Here is a 17,666-nt window from a genome sequence, read left to right as displayed (position 1 = left end):
TAGTGTTTCCAACAATGTTGTATTGTTGCGAGGCGTGGACTATGGATAAAGTTGTGCGCAGGAGGATGGATGTGCTGGAAATGAGATGTTTGAGGACAATGTGTGGTGTGAGGTGGTTTGATCGAGTAAGTAACGTAAGGGTAAGAGAGATGTGTGGAAATAAAAAGAGCGTGGTTGAGAGAGCAGAAGAGGGTGTTTTGAAATGATTTGGTCACATGGAGAGAATGAGTGAGGAAAGATTGACCAAGAGGATATATGTGTCGGAGGTGGAGGGAACGAGGAGAAGAGGGAGACCAAATTGGAGGTGGAAAGATGGAGTGAAAAAGATTTTGTGTGATCGGGGCCTGAACATGCAGGAGGGTGAGAGGAGGGCAAAGAATAGAGTGAATTGGAGCGATGTGGTATACCGGGGTTGATGTGCTGTCAGTGGATTGAATCAAGGCATGTGTATGGGGGTGGGTTGGGCCATTTCTTTCGTCTGTTTCCTTGCGCTACCTCGCAAACGCGGGGGACAGCGACAAAGCAAAGAAAAAAAAAAAATATATATATATATATATATATATATATATATATATATATATATTATATATATTTATTTTATTTTGCTTTGTTGCTGTCTCCCGCGTTTGCGAGATAGCGCAAGGAAACAGACGAAAGAAATGGCCCAACCCACCCCCATACACAAATGTATATACACACACGTCCACACATCAACCCCGGTATACCACACTGATCCAATTCACTCTATTCCTTGCCCTCCTTTCACTCTCCTGAATGTTCAGGCCCCGATCACACAATACCTTTTTCACTCCATCTTTGCACCTCCAATTTGGTCTCCCACTTCTCCTCGTTCCCTCCACCTCCGACACATATATCCTCTTGGTCAATCTTTCCTCATTCATTCTCTCCATGTGCCCAAACCATTTCAAAACACCCTCTTCTGCTCTCTCAACCACACTCTTTTTATTTCCACACATCTCTCTTACCCTTACATTACTTACTCGATCAAACCACCTCACACCACACATTGTCCTCAAACATCTCATTTCCAGCACATTCACCCTCCTGCGCACAACTCTATCCATAGCCCACACCTCGCAACCATACAACATTGTTGGAACCACTATTCCTTCAAACATACCCATTTTTGCTTTCCGAGATAATGTTCTCGACTTCCACACATTCTTCAAGGCTCCCAGGATTTTAGCTGCTTCCCCCACTCTATGATTCACTTCCGCTTCCATGGTTCCCTCCGCTGCCAGATCCACTCCCAGATATCTAAAACACTTTACTTCCTCCAGTTTTTCTCCATTCAAACTTACCTCCCAATTGACTTGACTCTCAACCCTACTGTACCTAATAACCTTGCTCTTATTCACATTTACTCTTAACTTTCTTCTTTCACACACTTTACCAAACTCAGTCACCAGCTTCTGCAGTTTCTCACATGAATCAGCCACCAGCGCTGTATCATCAGCGAACAACAACTGACTCACTTCCCAAGCTCTCTCATCCACAACAGACTTCATACTTGCCCCTCTTTCCAGAACTCTTGCATTCACCTCCCTAACAACCCCAAGGTAGCGCAAGGAAACAGACAAAAGAAATGGCCCAACCCACCCCCCTACACATGTATATACATACGTCCACACACGCAAATATACATACCTACACAGCTTTCCATGGTTTACCCCAGACGCTTCACATGCCCTGATTCAATCCACTGACAGCACGTCAACCCCGGTATACCACATCGATCCAATTCACTCTATTCCTTGCCCTCCTTTCACCATCCTGCATGTTCAGGCCCCGATCACACAAAATCTTTTTCACTCCATCTTTCCACCTCCAATTTGGTCTCCCACTTCTCCTCATTCCCTCCACCTCCGACACATATATCCTCTTGGTCAATCTTTCCTCACTCATTCTCTCCATGTGCCCAAACCATTTTTCAAAACACCCTCTTCTGCTCTCTCAACCACGCTCTTTTTATTTCCACACATCTCTCTTACCCTTACGTTACTTACTCGATCAAACCACCTCACACCACATATTGTCCTCAAACATCTCATTTCCAGCACATCCACCCTCCTGCGCACAACTCTATCCATAGCCCACGCCTCGCAACCATACAACATTGTTGGAACCACTATTCCTTCAAACATACCCATTTTTGCTTTCTGAGATAATGTTCTCGACTTCCACACATTCTTCAAAGCTTCCAGGATTTTCGCCCCCTCTCCCACCCTATGATTCACTTCCGCTTCCATGGTTCCATCCGCTGCCAGATCTACTCCCAGATATCTAAAACACTTTACTTCCTCCAGTTTTTCTCCATTCAAACTTACCTCCCAATTGACTTGACCCTCAACCCTACTGTACCTAATTACCTTGCTCTTATTCACATTTACTCTTAACTTTCTTCTTTCACACACTTTACCAAACTCAGTCACCAGCTTCTGCAGTTTCTCACATGAATCAGCCACCAGCGCTGTATCATCAGCGAACAACAACTGACTCACTTCCCAAGCTCTCTCATCCACAACAGACTTCATACTTGCCCCTCTTTCCAAAACTCTTGCATTCACCTCCCTAACAACCCCATCCATAAACAAATTAAACAACCATGGAGACATCACACACCCCTGCCGCAAACCTACATTCACTCAGAACCAATTACTTTCCTCTCTTCCTACATATATATATATATATATATATATATATATATATATATATATATATATATATATATATATATATATATTTTTTTTTTTTTTTTTTTTTTATACTTTGTCGCTGTCTCCCGCGTTTGCGAGGTAGCGCAAGGAAACAGACGAAAGAAATGGCCCAACCCCCCCCCCCCCATACACATGTACATACACACGTCCACACACGCAAATATACATACCTACACAGCTTTCCATGGTTTACCCCAGACGCTTCACATGCCTTGATTCAATCCACTGACAGCACGTCAACCCCTGTATACCACATCGCTCCAATTCACTCTATTCCTTGCCCTCCTTTCACCCTCCTGCATGTTCAGGCCCCGATCACACAAAATCTTTTTCACTCCATCTTTCCACCTCCAATTTGGTCTCCCTCTTCTCCTCGTTCCCTCCACCTCCGACACATATATCCTCTTGGTCAATCTTTCCTCACTCATTCTCTCCATGTGCCCAAACCATTTCAAAACACCCTCTTCTGCTCTCTCAACCACGCTCTTTTTATTTCCACACATCTCTCTTACCCTTACGTTACTTACTCGATCAAACCACCTCACACCACACATTTTCCTCAAACATCTCATTTCCAGCACATCCATCCTCCTGCGCACATCTCTATCCATAGCCCACGCCTCGCAACCATACAACATTGTTGGTACCACTATTCCTTCAAACATACCCATTTTTGCTTTCCGAGATAATGTTCTCGACTTCCACACATTTTTCAAGGCTCCCAAAATTTTCGCCCCCTCCCCCACCCTATGATCCACTTCCGCTTCCATGGTTCCATCCGCTGACAGATCCACTCCCAGATATCTAAAACACTTCACTTCCTCCAGTTTTTCTCCATTCAAACTCACCTCCCAATTGACTTGACCCTCACCCCTACTGTACCTAATAACCTTGCTCTTATTCACATTTACTCTTAACTTTCTTCTTCCACACACTTTACCAAACTCAGTCACCAGCTTCTGCAGTTTCTCACATGAATCAGCCACCAGCGCTGTATCATCAGCGAACAACAACTGACTCACTTCCCAAGCTCTCTCATCCCCAACAGACTTCATACTTGCCCCTCTTTCCAGGACTCTTGCATTTACCTCCCTAACAACCCCATCCATAAACAAATTAAACAACCATGGAGACATCACACACCCCTGCCGCAAACCTACATTCACTGAGAACCAATCACTTTCCTCTCTTCCTACACGTACACATGCCTTACATCCTCGATAAAAACTTTTCACTGCTTCTAACAACTTGCCTCCCACACCATATATTCTTAATACCTTCCACAGAGCATCTCTATCAACTCTATCATATGCCTTCTCCAGATCCATAAATGCTACATACAAATCCATTTGCTTTTCTAAGTATTTCTCACATACATTCTTCAAAGCAAACACCTGATCCACACATCCTCTACCACTTCTGAAACCGCACTGCTCTTCCCCAATCTGATGCTCTGTACATGCCTTCACCCTCTCAATCAATACCCTCCCATATAATTTACCAGGAATACTCAACAAACTTATACCTCTGTAATATATATTATATTATCCCTGGGGATAGGGGATTAAGAATACTTCCCACGGATTCCCTGCGTGTTGTAGAAGGCGACTAAAAGGGGAGGGAGCGGGGGGCTGGATATCCTCCCCTCTCGTTTTTTTTTTTTTTAATTTTCTAAAAGAAGGAACAGAGGGGGGCCAGGTGAGGATATTCCAAAAAAGGCCCAGTCCTCTGTTCTTAACGCTACCTCGCTAACGCGGGAAATGGCGAATAGTTTAAAAGAAAAAATATATATATATATATATCTCTAGATTTGTGTGCTGAAAAAGGACTGGTGATTGGGAATACCTGGTTTGAAAGAGAGATATACATAAGTATACGTATGTAAGTAAGAGAGATAGCCAGAGAGTGTTATTGGATTACATGTTAATTGATAGGTGTGCGAAAGAGAGACTTTTGGATGTTAATGTGCTGAGAGGTGCAACTGGAGGGATGTCAGATCATTATCTTGTGGGGGCGAAGGTGAAGATTTGTAGAGGTTTTCAGAAAAGAAGAATGTTGGGGTGAAGAGAGTGGTGAGAGTAAGTGAGCTTGGGGCAGACTTGTATGAGGAAGTTACAGGAGAGGCTGAGTAAAGAATGGAAAAAGGTGAGAACAAAGGACATTAGGGGAGTCGGGAGGAATGTGATGTATTTAGGGAAGCAGTGATGGCTGTCGCAAGGGATGCTTGTGGCATGAGAAGCATGGGAAGTGGGCAGATTAGAAAGGGTAGTGAGTGGTGGGATGAAGAGGTAAGATTATTAATGAAAGAGAAGAGAGAGGCTTTAGGACGATTTTTGCAGGAAAATAATGCAAATGACTTGGAGATGTATAAAAGAAAGAGGCAGGAGGTCAAGAGAAAGGTACAAGAGGCGAAAAAGAGGGCAAATGAGGGTTGGGGTGAGAGAGTATCATTAAATTCTAGGGAGAATTAAAAGATGTTTTGGAAGGAGGTAGATAAAGTGCATAAGACAAGGGAACAAATGGGAACTTCAGTGAAGGGAGCTAATGGGGAGGTGATAACAAGTAGTGGTGATATGAGAAGGAGATGGAGTGAGTATTTTGAAGGTTTGTTGAATGTGTTTGATGATAGAGTGGCAGATATAGGGTGTTTTAGTCGAGGTGGTGTGCAAAGTGAGAGGGTTAGGGAGAATGATTTGGTATACAGAGAAGAGGTAGTAAAAGCTTTGCAGAAGATGAAAGCCGGCAAGGCGGCGGGTTTGGATTGTATTGCAGTGGAATTTATTAAAAAAGGGGTGACTGTATCGTTGACTGGTTGGTGAGGTTATTTAATGTATGTATGACTCATGGTGAGGTGCCTGAGGATTAGCAGAATGCTTGCATAGTGTCATTGTACAAAGGCAAAGGGGATAAAGGTGAGTGCTCAAATTACAGAGGTATAAGTTTGTTGAGTATTCCTGGGAAATTATATGGGAGGGTATTAATTGAGAGGGTGAAGGCATGTACAGAGCATCAGATTGGGGAAGAGCAGTGTGGTTTCAGAAGTGTTAGAGGATGTGTGGATCGGTTGTTTGCTTTGAAGAATGTATGTGGGAAATACTTAGAAAAGCAAATGGATTTGTATGTAGCATTTATGATCTGGAGAAGGCATATGATAGCGTTGATAGAGATGTTCTGTGGAAGGTATTAAGAATATATGGTGTGGGAGGAAAGTTGTTAGAAACAGTTGAAAAGTTTTTATCAAGGTGGTAAGGCATGTGTACGTGTAGGAAGAGAGGAAAGTGATTGGTTCTCAGTGAATGTTAGTTTGCGGCAGGGGTGTGTGATGTCTCTATGGTTGTTTAATTTGTTTATGGGTGGGGTAGTTAGGGAGGTGAATGCAAGAGTTTTGGAAAGAGGGGCAAGTATGCAGTCTGTTATGGATGAGAGAGCTTGGGAAGTGAGTCAGTTGTTGTTTGCTGATAATACAGCGCTGGTGGCTGATTCGGGTGAGAAACTGCAGAAGCTGGTGATTGAGTTTGGTAAAGTGTGTGAAAGAAGAAAGTTAAGAGTAAATGTGAATACGAGCAAGGTTATTAGGTACAGTAGGGTTGAGGGACAAGTCAATTGGGAGTTAAGTTTGAATGGAGAAAAACTGGAGGAAGTGAAGTGTTTTAGATATCTATGAGTGGATCTGGCAGCGGATGGAACCATGGAAGCGGAAGTGAATCATAGGGTGGGGGAGGGGGCGAAAGTTCTGGGAGCGTTGAAGAATGTGTGGAAGTCGAGAACATTATCTCGGAAAGCAAATATGGGTATGTTTGAAGGAATAGTGGTTCCAAGAATGTTATATGGTTGCGACGCGTGGGCTATAGATAGAGTTGTGCGGAGGAGGGTGGATGTGCTGGAAATGAGATGTTTGAGGAAAATATGTGGTGTGAGGTGGTTTGATCGAGTAAGTAATGTAAGGGTAAGAGAGATGTGTGGTAATAAAAAGAGTGTGGTTGAGAGAGCAGAAGAGGATGTTTTGAAATGGTTTGGTCAAATGGAGAGAATGAGTGAAGAAAGATCAACCAAGAGGATATATGTGTCAGAGGTGGAGGGAATGAGGAGAAGTGGGAGACCAAATTGGAGGTGGAAATATGGAGTGAAAAAGATTTTGAGTAATCGGGGCCTGAACATGCAGGAGGGTGAAAGGCGTGCAAGGAATAGAGTGAATTGGAACGATGTGGTATACCGGGGTAGATGGGCAGTCAATGGATTGAACCAGGGCATGTGAAGCGTCTGTGGTAAACCATGGAAAATTATGTGGGGCCTGGATGTGGAAAGGGAGCTGTGGTTTCAGTGCATTATACATGACAGCTAGAGACTGAGTGTGAACGAATGTGGCCTTTGGTGTCTTTTCCTAGCGCTACCTCGTATACATGTGGGGGGAGGGGGTTGCTATTTCATGTGTGGTGGGGTGGCAATGGGAATGAATAAAGGCAGAGAGTATGAATTATGTACATGTGTATATATGTATATGTCTGTTTGTGTACATATATGTATACGTTGAGATGTATAGGTATGTATATTTGCATGTGTGGACGTGTATGTATATACATGTTTATGTGGATGGGTTGGGCCAATCTTTCATCTGTTTCCTTGCGCTGCCTCGCTGATGCGGGAGACAGCGACAAAGCAAAATAAATATGATAAATAATATATATATATATTTCTTTCATACTATTCGCCATTTCCTGCAATAGCGAGGTAGCGTTAAGAACAGAGGACTGGGCGTTTGAGGGAATATCCTCTCCTGGCCCCCTTCTCTGTTACTTCTTTTGGAAAATTAAAAAGAAATGAGAGGAGAGGATTTCCAGCCCCCCCGCTTCCTTCCCTTTTAGTCGCCTTCTACGACACTCAGGGAATATGTGGGAAGTATTCTTTCTCCCCTATCCCCAGGGATGTATATATATAATGTGTGTGTGTGTGTTTATTTGTAGGAGCAGGAACAGAAGATGAGCGGTTCTCAGTGACAGTGAGTTTACATGATGGATGTGTGATGTTTTATATTTCTTTGTCCTAATTAGTGTTCTTTTTTTGTTTGTTTAGCCAAGATGGTGTTTTAGATAAATATTTTGGTTACATGCCTTACATTTGTCTGTCTGCACAAGTTGTATAAACATAACAGGTCAGAGAATTTAGTAATTGTCAGAGTTGAAAATATTTTCTATAAGAACTGAATTTCAGAAAATTTTTCATCTTTCATTACCCCTTCTTGTGTCGCAACCTCATTCCCTTCTTATATTGCTTTAGTGCATACAGTTACTGAAGGATCGCTCTTCCTTTTCACATTCTCTTTCATTTGATAGGCCAGTTATTACTGCTTGAAATATGTGACAACTACAGATATTCTTGAATTTTTAGTGTATATGTAATCATTATAAGCATAATTGTTTGAACCTTCAACTATTTCAAATGAAAGGAACATTAAAAAGATTTTTGTAGAGGATTCTCCCTAAGGCTTAGAACTTGTGATGAAAAATTATGAAAAAAGATTTGTAAAGCAGATGTAAATATGGTAGTTAGCTTTTAAGATTATATCACATTCTCTTAATTTTCAGGGCTACTTTGTATCGTTATTCAACCGTTTTGATTGCTTTGTGGTGATCAGTAGTATCACTGAGGTGGTGCTCACCACCACTAAGATCATGCCGCCTCTGGGAGTATCTGTGCTCCGTTGTGTCAGGCTCCTGAGAGTCTTCAAAGTTACTAAGTAAGTGTTGCTGTATTTTCCTGATTAGTTCAGTCTCTAAAGGAACTTGTTTGCTTTATTTGTCTCTTCCTTTAATTCTTAAGTAGTCATAGGAAGGCATTATTTTGAAATAATTGTGCCATAGTATTCTGGGTTGCTAAAGCCATGCGAGAGCCCCAAAAGTTACCAATAGCTTAGAATATAAATTTTCTAAAAACTCAAAAATGTATGTATATGTTTTTCTATAGCCTGGTTTATCTTATATATCATTCAGATTTGATTCATGTTACTAGGTGAGAAATTTTCCACATAACATTTCAAGTAGATTTGAAAATCAAGTGATAAGACTCAACATGCCACAATGAAAGACTCATTTTACCACAAGGTAAATGTTATTTTCTTATTATTATATAATTCATCAGTTAGTGATGTCAGTCAGAGTACATTTTTAGACCTAATACATTCACTGAACATAGAATTACCAAGTTAGCAACTATAAAAAAGCAGCTAATGATATAGATTTGTGAAACTAAGAAAGATAAAATAATTCGAAATCTTTTCCAGGATGATCTTGAATTCAGTTTTTACTGGATGATTAATCAGTTTTTGAAGAGTTTGCATTTCTAGGAGCTTATGTCTTAGTTAATCAGTTTTTGTACTGTTAGCATTCCCTTGGAACTGATAACTTTGATTAAGTTTATATTAGATGATTAATTAATTTTTGAAATGTTAGCATGTGTAGGAGCTCATACCCTAGTTGATTGGTTCTAGAACTGATAGCATCATAGGAGCTGATATCGTAGTTAATTAGTTTTTGAACCGTTATCATTGCTTTGAAGCCGATGTCCTAGTGATTTATCAAATTAGGATTTTGAATTCAACTTTTAGAGTGTTGTTGGGTTTTTAGTTTATTTGTGTATTTTCATATGTGTAAATAATCAAAAATAAGAATATTTCATAGAACGTTACCTCATATAGCAAAAGTGGGTATGTTTGAAGAAATAGTAGTTCCAACAATATTATATGATTGTTAGGCATTGCTTATAGATAGGGTTCTCCAGAGGAGGGGGATGTGTTGGAAGTGAAATGTTTCAGGACAATTTGTGGTGTGAGGTGGTTTGATTGAGTAAGTAATAAAAGGGTAAAGGAGATGTGTCGAAATAAAAAGAGAGTGGTTGAGAGAGCAGAAGAGGGTGTGTTGAAATGGTGTGGACATATGGATAGAATGGGCAAGAAAGATTGACAAAGAGGACATATGTGTCAGAGGCGGAGGGAACAAGGAGAAGCGGAAGACCAAATTGGAGGTGGAAGGATGAAGTGAATAAGATTTTTAGCAATTGGTGCTGTCAGTGGACTGAACCAGGGCATGTGAAGCATCTAGGATTAACCATGATAAGGTCTGTGGAGCTGGATGTGGATAGGAAGATGTTGTTTTGATGCATTACACATTACAGCTGGAGACTGAGTGTGAACGAATTTAGCCCTTTGTTTGTATACCTATCACTGCCCTACTGAAGCAGGGGATAGCGATGCTGTTTTCCTGTGGGGTGGGGTAGCAACAGAAATGGATGAAGGCAAGCAAGTATAAATATGTACATGTGTATGTATGTAATGTCTTCATATGTATGTATATATATATATATATATATATATATATATATATTTTTTTTTTTTTTTTATACTTTGTCGCTGTCTCCCGCGTTTGCGAGGTAGCGCAAGGAAACAGATGAAAGAAATGGCCCAACCCCCCCATACACATGTATATACATACGTCCACACACGCAAATATACATACCTACACAGCTTTCCATGGTTTACCCCAGACGCTTCACATGCCTTGATTCAATCCACTGACAGCACGTCAACCCCGGTATACCACATCGCTCCAATTCACTCTATTCCTTGCCCTCCTTTCACCCTCCTGCATGTTCAGGCCCCGATCACACAAAATCTTTTTCACTCCATCTTTCCACCTCCAATTTGGTCTCCCTCTTCTCCTTGCTCCCTCCACCTCCGACACATATATCCTCTTGGTCAATCTTTCCTCACTCATCCTCTCCATGTGCCCAAACCACTTCAAAACACCCTCTTCTGCTCTCTCAACCACGCTCTTTTTATTTCCACACATCTCTCTTACCCTTACGTTACTCACTCGATCAAACCACCTCACACCACACATTGTCCTCAAACATCTCATTTACAGCACATCCATCCTCCTGCGCACAACTCTATCCATAGCCCACACCTCGCAACCATACAACATTGTTGGAACCACTATTCCTTCAAACATACCCATTTTTGCTTTCCGAGATAATGTTCTCGACTTCCACACATTCTTCAAGGCTCCCAGAATTTTCGCCCCCTCCCCCACCCTATGATCCACTTCCGCTTCCATGGTTCCATCCGCTGCCAGATCCACTCCCAGGTATCTAAAACACTTCACTTCCTCCAGTTTTTCTCCATTCAAACTCACCTCCCAAATGACTTGACCCTCAACCCTACTGTACCTAATAACCTTGCTCTTATTCACATTTACTCTTAACTTTCTTCTTCCACACACTTTACCAAACTCAGTCACCAGCTTCTGCAGTTTCTCACATGAATCAGCCACCAGCGCTGTATCATCAGCGAACAACAACTGACTCACTTCCCAAGCTCTCTCATCCCCAACAGCCTTCATACTTGCCCCTCTTTCCAAAACTCTTGCATTTACCTCCCTAACAACCCCATCCATAAACAAATTAAACAACCATGGAGACATCACACACCCCTGCCGCAAACCTACATTCACTGAGAACCAATCACTTTCCTCTCTTCCTACTCGTACACATGCCTTACATCCTCGATAAAAACTTTTCACTGCTTCTAACAACTTTCCTCCCACACCATATATTCTTAATACCTTCCACAGAGCATCTCTATCAACTCTATCATATGCCTTCTCCAGATCCATAAATGCTACATACAAATCCATTTGCTTTTCTAAGTATTTCTCACATACATTCTTCAAAGCAAACACCTGATCCACACATCCTCTACCACTTCTGAAACCACACTGCTCTTCCCCAATCTGATGCTCTGTACATGCCTTCACCCTCTCAATCAATACCCTCCCATATAATTTACCAGGAATACTCAACAAACTTATACCTCTGTAATTTGAGCACTCACTCCTATCCCCTTTGCCTTTGTACAATGGCACTATGCACGCATTCCGCCAATTCTCAGGCACCTCACCATGAGTCATACATACATTAAATAACCTTACCAACCAGTCAACAATACAGTCACCCCCTTTTTTAATAAATTCCACTGCAATACCATCCAAACCTGCTGCCTTGCCGGCTTTCATCTTCCGCAAAGCTTTCACTACCTCTTCTCTGTTTACCAAATCATTTTCCCTAGCCCTCTCACTTTGCACACCACCTCGACCAAAACACCCTATATCTGCCACTCTATCATCAAACACATTCAACAAACCTTCAAAATACTCACTCCATCACCACTCACATCACCACTACTTGTTATCACCTCCCAATTTGCGTCCTTCACTGAAGTTCCCATTTGCTCCCTTGTCTTACGCACTTTATTTACCTCCTTCCAGAACATCTTTTTATTCTCCCTAAAGTTTAATGATACTCTCTCACCCCAACCCTCATTTGCCCTTTTTTTCACCTCTTGCACCTTTCTCTTGACCTCCTGTCTCTTTCTTTTATACATCTCCCACTCAATTGCAGTTTTTCCCTGCAAAAATCGTCCAAATGCCTCTCTCTTCTCTTTCACTAATACTCTTACTTCTTCATCCCACCACTCACTATCCTTTCTAATCAACCCACCTCCCACTCTTCTCATGCCACAAGCATCTTTTGCGCAATCCATCACTGATTCCCTAAATACATCCCATTCCTCCCCCACTCCCCTTGCTTCCATTGTTTTTTTTTTTTTTTTTTTTGCTGCTGTCTCCCGCGTTTGCGAGGTAGCGCAAGGAAACAGATGAAAGAAATGGCCCAACCCACCCCCATACACATGTATATACATACGTCCACACACGCAAATATACATATCTACACAGCTTTCCATGGTTTACCCCAGACGCTTCACATGCTCTGATTCAATCCACTGACAGCACGTCAACCCCGGTATACCACATCGATCCAATTCACTCCATTCCTTGCCCTCTATTCACCCTCCTGCATGTTCAGGCCCCGATCACACAAAATCTTTTTCACTCCATCTTTCCACCTCCAATTTGGTCTCCCACTTCTCCTCGTTCCCTCCACCTCCGACACATATATCCTCTTGGTCAATCTTTCCTCACTCATTCTCTCCATGTGCCCAAACCATTTCAAAACACCCTCTTCTGCTCTCTCAACCACGCTCTTTTTATTTCCACACATCTCTCTTACCCTTACGTTACTTACTCGATCAAACCACCTCACACCACACATTGTCCTCAAACATCTCATTTCCAGCACATCCATCCTCCTGCGCACAACTCTATCCATAACCCACACCTCGCAACCATACAACATTGTTGGACCACTATTCTTTCAAACATACCCATTTTTGCTTTCCGAGATAATGTTCTTGACTTCCACACATTCTTCAAGGCCCCCAGAATTTTCGCCCCCTCCCCCACCCTATGATTCACTTCCGCTTCCATGGTTCCATCCGCTGCCAGATCCACTCCCAGATATCTAAAACACTTTACTTTCTCCAGTTTTTCTCCATTCAAACTTACCTCCCAATTGACTTGACCCTCAACCCTACTGTACCTAATAACCTTGCTCTTATTCACATTTACTCTTAACTTTCTTTTTTCACACACTTTACCAAACTCAGTCACCAGCTTCTGCAGTTTCTCACATGAATCAGCCACCAGCGCTGTATCATCAGCGAACAGCAACTGACTCACTTCCCAAGCTCTCTCATCCACAACAGACTTCATACTTGCCCCTCTTTCCAAAACTCTTGCATTCACCTCCCTAACAACCCCATCCATAAACAAATTAAACAACCATGGAGACATCACACACCCCTGCCGCAAACCTACATTCACTGAAAACCAATCACTTTCCTCTCTTCCTACACGTACACACACACACACATATATATATATATATATATATATATATATATATATATATATATATATTTTTTTTTTCATACTTTGTCGCTGTCTCCCGCGTTTGCGAGGTAGCACAAGGAAACAGACGAAAGAAATGGCCCAACCCCCCCCATACACATGTATATACATACGTCCACACACGCAAATATACATACCTACACAGCTTTCCATGGTTTACCCCAGACGCTTCACATGCCTTGATTCAATCCACTGGCAGCACGTCAACCCCGGTATACCACATCGCTCCAATTCACTCTATTCCTTGCCCTCCTTTCACCCTCCTGCATGTTCAGGCCCCGATCACACAAAATCTTTTTCACTCCATCTTTCCACCTCCAATTTGGTCTCCCTCTTCTCCTTGCTCCCTCCACCTCCGACACATATATCCTCTTGGTCAATCTTTCCTCACTCATCCTCTCCATGTGCCCAAACCACTTCAAAACACCCTCTTCTACTCTCTCAACCACACTCTTTTTATTTCCACACATCTCTCTTACCCTTACGTTACTCACTCGATCAAACCACCTCACACCACACATTGTCCTCAAACATCTCATTTCCAGCACATCCATCCTCCTGCGCACAACTCTATCCATAGCCCACGCCTCGCAACCATACAACATTGTTGGAACCACTATTCCTTCAAACATACCCATTTTTGCTTTCCGAGATAATGTTCTCGACTTCCACACATTCTTCAAGGCCCCCAGAATTTTTGCCCCCTCCCCCACCCTATGATCCACTTCCGCTTCCATGGTTCCATCCGCTGCCAGATCCACTCCCAGATATCTAAAACACTTCACTTCCTCCAGTTTTTCTCCATTCAAACTCACCTCCCAATTGACTTGACCCTCAACCCTACTGTACCTAATAACCTTGCTCTTATTCACATTTACTCTTAACTTTCTTCTTCCTCACACTTTACCAAACTCAGTCACCAGCTTCTGCAGTTTCTCACATGAATCAGCCACCAGCGCTGTATCATCAGCGAACAACAACTGACTCACTTCCCAAGCTCTCTCATCCCCAACAGACTTCATACTTGCCCCTCTTTCCAAAACTCTTGCATTTACCTCCCTAACAACCCCATCCATAAACAAATTAAACAACCATGGAGACATCACACACCCCTGCCGCAAACCTACATTCACTGAGAACCAATCACTTTCCTCTCTTCCTACACGTACACATGCCTTACATCCTCGATAAAAACTTTTCACTGCTTCTAACAACTTTCCTCCCACACCATATATTCTTAACACCTTCCACAGAGCATCTCTATCAACTCTATCATATGCCTTCTCCAGATCCATAAATGCTACATACAAATCCATTTGCTTTTCTAAGTATTTCTCACATACATTCTTCAAAGCAAACACCTGATCCACGCATCCTCTACCATTTCTGAAACCACATTGCTCTTCCCCAGTCTGATACTCTGTACATGCCTTCACCCTCTCAATCAATACCCTCCCATATAATTTCCCAGGAATACTCAACAAACTTAAACCTCTGTAATTTGAGCACTCACTCTTATCCCCTTTGCCTTTGTACAATGGCACTATGCACGCATTCCGCCAATTCTCAGGCACCTCACCATGAGTCATACATACATTAAATAACCTTACCAACCAGTCAACAATACAGTCACCCCCTTTTTTAATAAATTCCACTGCAATACCATCCAAACCTGCTGCCTTGCCGGCTTTCATCTTCCGCAAAGCTTTCACTACCTCTTCTCTGTTTACCAAATCATTTTCCCTAACCCTCTCACTTTGCACACCACCTCGACCAAAACACCCTATATATATATATATATATGGATGGGGTTGTTAGGGAGGTAAATGCAAGAGTTTTGGAAAGAGGGGCAAGTATGCAGTCTGTTGTGGACAAGAGAGCTTGGGAAACGAGTCAGTTGTTGTTCGCTGATGATACAGCACTGGTGGTTGATTCGGGTGAGAAACTGCCGAAGCTGGTGACTGAGTTTGGTACAGTGTGTGAAAGAAGAAAGCTGAGAGTAAATGTGAATACGAGCAAGGTTATTAGGTACAGTAGGGTTGAGGGACAAGTCAGTTGGGAGGTAAGTTTGAATGGAGGAAAACTGGAGGAAGTGAAGTGTTTTAGATATCTGGGAGTGGATTTGACAGCGGATGGAACCATGGAAGCGGAAGTGAATCATAGGGTGGGGGAGGGGGCGAAAGTTCTGGGAGCGTTGAAAAATGTGTGGAAGTTGAGTCGTTATCTTGGAAAGCAAAAATGGGTATGTTTGAAGGAATAGTGGTTTCAACAATGTTATATGGTTGGGAGGTGTGGGCTATAGATAGGGTTGTGTGGAGGAGGGTGGATGTGCTGGAAATGAGATGTTTGAGGACAGTATGTGGTGTGAGGTGGTTTGATCGAGTAAGTAATGAAAGGGTAAGAGAGATGTTTGGTAATAAAAAGAGTGTGGTTGAGAGAGCAGAGGAGGGTGTATTGAAATGGTTTGGTCACATGGAGAGAATGAGTGAGGAAAGATTGAGAAAGAGGATATATGTGTCAGAGGTGGAGGGAACGAGGAGAAGTGGAACAGCAAATTGGAGGTAGAAAGATGGAGTGAAAAAGATTTTGTGTGATCAGGGCCTGAACATGCAGGAGGGTGAAAGACGTGCAAGGAATAGAGTGAATTGGAATGATTTGGTATACCGGGGTTGACGTGCCGTCAGTGGATTGAACCAAGGCATGTGAAGCGTCTGTGGTAAACCATGGAAAGATTTGTGGGTCCTGGATATGGAAAGGGAGCTGTGGTTTCGGTGCATTATACATGACAGCTAGAGACTGAGTGTAAACGAATTTGTGGCCTTTGTTGTCTTTTCCTAGCGCTACCTTGCGCATGTGCGGGGGAAGGGTGTTGTCATTTCATGTGTGGCGGGCTGGCGATGGGAATGAATAAAGACAGCAAGTATGAATTATGTACGTGTGTATATATGTATATGTCTTTGTATGTACATTTATGTGCTTAATCTCTCCTGGTACTTCCTCACACAAGTCTCCTTTCCAAGCTCACTTATTCTCACCTCTCTTCACCCCAACCTTGTCTCTTCTTTTCTAAAAACCTCCACAAATCTTCACCTTTGCCTCCACAAGATAATGATCGGACATCCCTCCAGTTGCCTCTCTCAGCACATTAACATCCAAAAGTTGCTCTTTCATACTCCTGTTGATCAACAAGTAATCCAATAATGCTCTCTGGCCATCTCTCCTTTTTACATATGTATACTTGTGTATATCTCTCTTTCTAAACCAGGTATTCCCAGTCACCAGTCCTTTTTCAGCACACAAATCTACAAGCTCTTCACCATTTCCATTCACAACTCTGAACATGCCATGTACACCAATTATATCCTCAACTGCCACATTTCTCACCTTTGCTTAAAATCACCCATTACTGTCACTCAGTTGCTCCCAAAACACTTGCCTCTCTTGACCTTTCTTCTCATGAGCAGGTGCATAGGCACCAATAATCACCCATCTCTCTCTATCCACTTTCAGTTTTACCCATATCAATCTAGAGTTTACTTTCTTACACTCTATCACATACTCCCACAACTCCTGCTTCAGGAGTAGTGCTACTCATCCCTTTGCTCTTTTCCTCTCAGCAACCCCTGACTTTACCCCCAAGACATTTCCAAACCACTCCCAAACCTTTGAGCTTCTTTTTCACTCTTGGCCAAAACATCTAGGTTCCTTTCCTCATCTTGGTTGCATCCACTCACATTTAGACACCCCAGTCTGAGCCTTTAAGGAGAATGAGCACTCCCCGTATGACTCCTTATTTTGTTTCTCCTTTTAGAAACTTGAAATATACATGTATGATAGGCGTGTAAAAGAGAGACTTATGGAAGGTATGTGCTGAGAGGGGCAGCAGGAGGGATGTCTGACTACTATCTTGTGGAGGCGAGGTCAAAGATTTGCAGAGGCTTTCGGAAAAGAAGAGAGAATGTTGGGGAGAATTGAGTGGTGAGAGTAAGTGAGCTTGGAAGGGAGATTTGTGTGAGGAAGTATCAGGAGAGATTGAGTGTAGAATGGCAAAAGGTGAGAGCAAATGACG

General features: G+C 42.4%; 1 protein-coding gene across 45 annotated transcripts in view; it reads left to right on the top strand.

Moving 5' to 3' along the window:
- The window catches only part of LOC139767191 (muscle calcium channel subunit alpha-1-like), a 1,449,841-nt gene that overhangs the window by 700,795 nt on the left and 731,380 nt on the right, over positions 1-17,666 (top strand). For all 45 annotated transcript variants that reach the window (XR_011717010.1, XM_071696301.1, XM_071696297.1 and 42 more), the window contains one exon: positions 8,321-8,472. Coding sequence is in view for 44 of the 45 variants with exons in the window: in XM_071696301.1 (XP_071552402.1) it covers positions 8,321-8,472 (152 nt within the window). In the remaining variant the exon portion in view is untranslated. The remainder of the gene's footprint in view (positions 1-8,320; positions 8,473-17,666) is intronic.

Source organism: Panulirus ornatus, chromosome 59, assembly GCF_036320965.1.
Source record: "Panulirus ornatus isolate Po-2019 chromosome 59, ASM3632096v1, whole genome shotgun sequence".
In the NCBI taxonomy this organism is placed as follows: Eukaryota; Metazoa; Arthropoda; class Malacostraca; order Decapoda; family Palinuridae; genus Panulirus; species Panulirus ornatus.
This window is presented reverse-complemented; position numbering and strand designations above follow the sequence as displayed.